Raw genomic sequence first — 6,782 nt, forward strand, 5'->3', positions numbered from 1 at the left:
TTGGTATAATAACGAACATTATCATCAAATAATAAATTAACAAAACCGCATGATCGAAAGCTTTCTGATGGTAATTGATAAATTGTTAATATTTAATATTTTTAGAAGTAATGGCTGTAGTAAGTAACTAGAGCATTTTGGCGGAAACTATGGTTATGCTTAACACTTTTGCCAAGGATAGCATGATATTTTCCTCATGGAAACGATCAGCTGTAAAAATGTGTATTTCCTTTCAATGCACGAGTCTCTGATCAGCTTTATTTGCTCATCTGCAGTGTGATTTGCTGTAAACCTCTGGCTTTATATGATATTTGATGATTAATGAAAGTGGTGTGTTCTCAGGTATTAATAGAGAACAGGGAAACCCATAGATCATTGATTTGATATCCAGTCAAAGGCTTTCACAGCACTTCAAGAAGTGTTTGCTCATCAGACAGAGTTTGGCTTGAGTGAGATTGCACTTGTTAGATGATGACGGAATCTGCTTTTTAACAAGAAACAACACAAGTCAATGCTCCCTTAAATTGTGCAGCCCGCATTTAATGAACTGTCATATAAAATAAATCCTGTGTTTTCGTTTGTCCAGCGTGTGATTGGCAGAATGAAGTATATTCTGGTGACGGGCGGCGTGATCTCGGGCATCGGGAAAGGCATTATAGCCAGCAGCGTGGGAACCATCCTCAAGTCCTGCGGCCTACGCGTCACAGCCATCAAGATCGACCCCTACATCAACATCGATGCAGGGACCTTCTCGCCATACGAGCACGGTAACCCCACACCACTCGTCATAGATTAGATCCACCCACGTCTGATATCAATCATTACAGGTCAGTGTTACAGTGTCGTGCAGATCAAATAAGATGAGTACTCATTTTAAATCTACAAATCTTAAGTGCACAGCAAATGATTATAACTTGCCACAAAAGAAGCTGTTTGCTAAATGCAAGCATCACTATTATTATTATTATTATTATTATTATAAACTAGGCAATTATCTCAAAAGTTTTGGAAATGTAACATTTTTAAATGTTTTTTAAAGCAGTCTCTTCTGCTCACCAAAGCCTGCATTTATTTGATCCCAAATACAGCAAAAGCAGTAATATTGCGAAATACTTTTACTGTTTAAAAGGAGTTTTCTATGTGAATATCTGTTCAAATGTAATTTATTGCTGTGATCAAAGCTGTATTTACAGCATCATTACTCCAGTCTTCAGTGTCACATGATCCAGAAATCACTCTGATATGCTGATTTGCTGCTCAAGACACATTTATTATTGTTGAAAACAGCCGAGTATAATTTTTTCAGGTTTCTTTGATGAATAAAAAGTTCAGAAGAACAGCATTTATCTGAAAATAAAATTTTGTAACATTATAAATATTTTTATCATCACTTTTGATCAATTTAAAGCATCCTTGCTAAATAAAACTATTAATTTCTATAACCCCCCCCCAAATAAAATATTTATACATGTGTATATAATATATGTATAATGTTACACAAGCAGCAAATCAGCATATTATAATGATTTCTGAAGGATCATGTGACACTTTATACTGGAGTAATGATGCTGAAAATGCAGCTTTGATCACAGCAATAAATTACATTTTAATATATATTCAAATAGAAAGCAGTTATTTTAAATAGTAAAAATATTTCACAATATAACTGCTTTTGCTGTATTTTTGGATCAAATAAATGCAGGCTTAATGAGCAGAAGAGACTTCTTTAAAAAACATTTAAAATCTTACTGTTCAAAAATGTCCATTTTAATTGTTTTAGAATAGATGTAATCCACATATAAATGATTGGGTCAAATTGCAGACAAAATCTGAAATCTGATTACATTTCAATTGATAAAAATTCTAGAAGTCTAGAGACCAGTATATCCTAGAGACTTTGGGGTGGACAACCAACCATGTAGACCACCCTGAGAAAACACAGCAACATGCTAAACAGCCACTTGGAAAAAACGAGCAACCACCTAGCAATCGCCCAATACACCCTAATAGCTTCGGAGCATGCCCAAACCCCTCAGAAGCAACCTCGTAGCTACAAAACAACTCCTTAGCATCACAACCACTCACTACTCGAGAACGTGTATAAATCTATCTTGAGATATAGAGTTTAAGACATCTTTGTTATTAATACGGGTGATGGTCGTAGAGCTCTGTGGTCTTTATATGAATGTGTTGTATTTTGTGTAGGTGAGGTGTTTGTTTTGGATGATGGGGGAGAGGTGGATTTGGATCTGGGCAACTATGAGCGTTTTCTGGACATCAGGCTCACCAAAGACAACAACCTGACCACCGGAAAAATCTACCAGTCCGTCATCAACAAAGAGCGCAGGGGAGATTACCTGGGCAAAACCGTACAGGGTGAGACGGCGGTCTTATGCACTTTCACAATGGCCTAGTTTAGGGTGAGTTCACACTCGAAGTTGGAAAGTGATATAGCCTATTTATCACACTGTAATTATTAATACACCAAATATACAGATGCAAACCAAAAGGCACAAGGACACAACCTGATTGGACGGCTTTTATGGTGTATATTTGCAGAACATCCAAAACAATGCTGTGAGGCTAAATGCCAGCAAATAGCATTTTTACCAGCTGAAAACTCTCAAAGAGCTTATAAAGTGTGTAAAGAAGATAAAACCGTGCCGGGAAGTCCTCCGTTGTGCGCATACATGAACATTTTCACATGAAAGTAGCTGGAAACACGCTGTAAAGTCACACTAACGAACCAAACCTGCCAAGTGTGTATACACCCTTAATGTTTATTGAAGTTCCTGTCCATGTCTGCCCCATAGACGCTCACTGTAAGTTAGGGCTGTCACGATTCCTCGATTCAATTCAATCCTCGATTGCATTTTGCCCGTGTCGAGTAACCGGCAAAACTGGTGCATTCCACGGTCGAGAATCCATGAAGCGCATTAGACCGTTTTCCAAGGCTGCATGATATATTAAACCCATTTTAAAATCATAATAAAGCATAATGCTGTTGTGAAATCACAAACGCTATGATGCAGGATTAATATGTGCGCTGTAATTATTTACATGCATGCGTCTCAGAGTGTCTCCGTTCACAGTAAATGCCGCTCCGCACAAACGTTATCATTTACATGTGTGGAGCATCTCAAACTCCGTCTCTGCATGCGTGTTGTGAGTTTTGGGTTTATTATAGCGTTGATCTGGGGATGCAGCGTGCACCATTTCATCAGATTTGTAAGATAAGTCATTTATAAACCTACGCAAGCACAGGAGAAAACATCAATATCTTTCGAAACGTGCTACTGCTCATCGCAATTTCAAAATAAAAGCTCAAACCCGGGCTCTGAGTTGCACGTTTTGATGTCCACATATGCAAGAAATTGCAGTGGCTGTAGCATTTCTGTCGTAAGGAAATGGCCAAATATTAAAGATTATTTGGATATTTGAATGAAATGTCGTTTAGTCAATATTAAACAAGAATTAGATCGCGCAGTGAAGTGTTAAAACAATCGGCAGGTCGTCATAATGTGCAATGTACATTAGCTCTATTGTTTATAATACATTAAAGCAATAAGCCCCGTGAAGCCGTGGTTTACAGTGAATTTATAACAGCTAAAGGGTTTTAGTCACTCCGCGAATTTATAACAGCTAAGGGGCGTTGTTAGGTACGACGCGAAGCGGAGTGACTAAAACCCCTTTAGCCGTTATAAATTCATTGTGTGGCTTCACGGGGCTTATTGCTTTTATAAAATGGTTATTCCATATACGTAGAAAGGTTTCACAGAATAAAACAGAGCAAATAAAGTGTAAAGATATAAATAAAAACTGTATTCTTCCACCAAACAACGTAGTTCCTCAGAAACAGTTGTGGTTCCAACAAAGTGGTTGTCGAGCAACACACAGAAGTAAACAAAGGTGTATGTTTGTAGAGTAATATACAACAGCTTCGAACGCAGCTCAGCCAATCAGAATCAAGGACCGGAACTATCTGTTTTATAATCAGCGTTTTACCAGTTTTGTAAATCATATTATTACTGGCTTTTGATACTTTATTTGAACTAATTATTATTGCCTCATTGCTATTATATGTGACCCTGGACCACAAAACCAGTCATAAGGGCCTTTTTTCCGAAATTGAGATTTATGCATCATTTGAAAGCTGAATAAATAAGCTTTCCATTGATGTATGGTTTGTTATGATCGGACAATATTTGGCTGAGATACAACTATTTGAAAATCTGGAATCTGAGAGTGCAAAAAAATCTAAATATTGAGAAAATCATCTTTAAAGTTGTCCAAATTAAGTTCTTAGCAATGCATATTACTAAGCAAAAATTAAGTTTTGATATATTTACAGTAGAACATTTACAAAATATCTTCATGGAACATGATCTTGAAAAGAAAAATCAATAATTTTGACCCATACAATGTATTTTTGGCTATTGCTACAAATATACCCCAGCGACTTAAGACTGCTTTTGTGGTCCAGGGTCACATATATGTATTTTAAGTCATTTTAAAAGCTATTGTTTGCTTTTATTACCACACAATTGCCAGATTACCAAAATAATCGTTAGTGAGTGACCGTACGAGTCAAAATCATTTTCTGTGGAAATCAACAGCATGTCACACACTGTAGACCGTAAACGAGAGTCTTTTAAATGGATAAATCATGCTGTGTTGGAAAGAGAAGTTGGTGTGTCTGTTTCATTGTATGTTCATTTGTCCCAGTGGTGCCACACATAACTGATGCTATTCAGGAGTGGGTGATGCATCAAGCTCAAGTTCCCGTAGACGACGATGGCGTTGAGCCCCAGGTCTGCGTCATCGAGGTGAGACAAGAGCTGGACACAGCATTTGATAGGATGCATGTTTGAACAGGTGTCTGAGGTTTTGATGTGCTTGCAGTTGGGCGGTACAGTCGGAGATATAGAGAGCATGCCCTTCATCGAAGCCTTCAGACAGTTCCAGTTTAAAGTGAAGAGAGAGAATTTCTGCAATATTCACGTCAGTCTGGTACCACAGGTGAGGATTATATGCTTTCTCGTCGGCGCACACAGAACAGTGCATTATAGAGCATTATATCACATGAGTGACATACGGTCTCGCCTGTGATGTCCAGCCCAGCGCTACAGGAGAGCAGAAGACCAAACCCACGCAGAACAGTGTGAGAGAGCTCAGAGGACTGGGACTGTCACCTGACCTGGTGAGTCAAGCTGCACTCAGAATTTCTGCATGCAATTTCAGTGTGTGTTCAGGAATCTAGAGGACTCCTCAGAGTGTGTTTTAGTAACTGTGTCGGCTTGCTAAGACCCTCTCGGAGAGGTCGAGCGTCCAAATGGATGCTTCCAGCACATCTAAAGCCATCAAAGCAGCTTTTTTGTAACATTCAATGCGTATTTTCGATCATTTTCAAGTTTTTGTGTGTGAGCAAGGAATATGAGTTCTGTGCAGTTAAAAGTTACAGATATTTAGCCTACTTATGTCACTTACCCTGTTAAATATTTGTCTAAAACATATTTAGATACTCATGCAACACCTAAAAAAGACTGTCGTATTATTAAAAAAACACACAAAACCATGTCATATTTATTTTATAGAAATAATACACTTCAGCCACAACTTTTCAAGGTAAGTTTATTAGGTTTCAAATGGTAGACAAATATAAATATAAGTGCTGCCAAACGATTAATCGCATCCAAAATAAAAGTTTTTGTTTGCATAATATATGCATGTACTGTGCATATTTATTATGCATATATAAATACACACACATACAGCATATATTTTGAAAATATTTACATGTATATATTTATATTCATATAAATTATATCATATAAATATATTTAATATGTAAACAACATATCTTTCTTAAATATATACATGCGTGTGTGTGTGTGTGTGTGTATTTATGCATGTGTATTTATATTATATGCATAATAAATATACACCGTACACACACACATATGTAAACAAAAACTTTTATTTTGGATGCGATTAATCGTTTGACAGCTCTAATAAATATTGTTCAAAATGACGACAAAGAATTGTGGTACTTTCTGGTTGTTAAGCATTAGTGGATCATGTCCATATTTAATGTGATGAGCCACACCTGTGTTGGTTCCTGCGATCAGAGTTCTGAGTCGTCTTTTGCTCTTTCTCTTGCAGATTATGTGTCGTTGCTCCACTCCACTTGAAAACTCGGTGAAAGAGAAGATATCCATGTTCTGTCATGTGGAGCCTGAACAGGTTAGTCTGGATCACACGGGACTGAAAACCACCGAAGCAGCTGAAATAACAGTCGAACATAGGCCTGGGCGATAAAACGGTATTGGTATTTATCGACGGTACCGTACACCTTCATCGATAATCACCGGAAAAACCGTTCGATATAGCGCAGGATAGTTTCATGCTCGTTTCATTTAAAGGCGTGTGTTATGAGTGACAAGCAGACGGCACACACAAACACGCTGAAATGAGTGCCGTGCCTGTCTGCGAAGAGGAGACTGTGAATCAAAAAAAGGAATATTAGTCGAATTTAAAATAAAAATTCACATTCAAATGCAAAACCGGTGCATTTTAATTTTAGGTGTGCGTTTTATATTCAAAATATTAGAGAAATATAGAAGCTCGAAGCGGAGAAGATATTGTTTAGGTTCAAACCGAAACCAAGCCATTCTCACAGAACGCATATTCTGCGCATTCTTGCGACGCACAATTACAGGTGCATCTCAATAAATTAGAATGTTGTGGAAAAGTTCATTTATTTCAGTAATTCAACTCAAATT

The 6,782-nt window shown here is 37.4% G+C and overlaps 1 protein-coding gene across 2 annotated transcripts in view; it reads left to right on the forward strand.

Annotated features, from left to right (window-relative positions):
• Positions 1-581: 581 nt before the first annotated feature.
• The window catches only part of ctps1a (CTP synthase 1a), a 17,721-nt gene continuing 11,520 nt past the window's right edge, over positions 582-6,782 (forward strand). For both annotated transcript variants that reach the window (XM_016487571.1, XM_016487572.1), the window contains exons 1-6: positions 582-767; positions 2,206-2,376; positions 4,726-4,826; positions 4,903-5,019; positions 5,117-5,200; positions 6,163-6,243. In XM_016487571.1, coding sequence (XP_016343057.1) covers positions 602-767; positions 2,206-2,376; positions 4,726-4,826; positions 4,903-5,019; positions 5,117-5,200; positions 6,163-6,243 — 720 coding nt within the window. In that variant the 5' untranslated portion in view covers positions 582-601. The remainder of the gene's footprint in view (positions 768-2,205; positions 2,377-4,725; positions 4,827-4,902; positions 5,020-5,116; positions 5,201-6,162; positions 6,244-6,782) is intronic.

Source organism: Sinocyclocheilus anshuiensis, unplaced genomic scaffold (genome assembly GCF_001515605.1).
Source record: "Sinocyclocheilus anshuiensis isolate Anshui unplaced genomic scaffold, SAMN03320099.WGS_v1.1 scaffold369, whole genome shotgun sequence".
Classification (NCBI taxonomy): Eukaryota; Metazoa; Chordata; class Actinopteri; order Cypriniformes; family Cyprinidae; genus Sinocyclocheilus; species Sinocyclocheilus anshuiensis.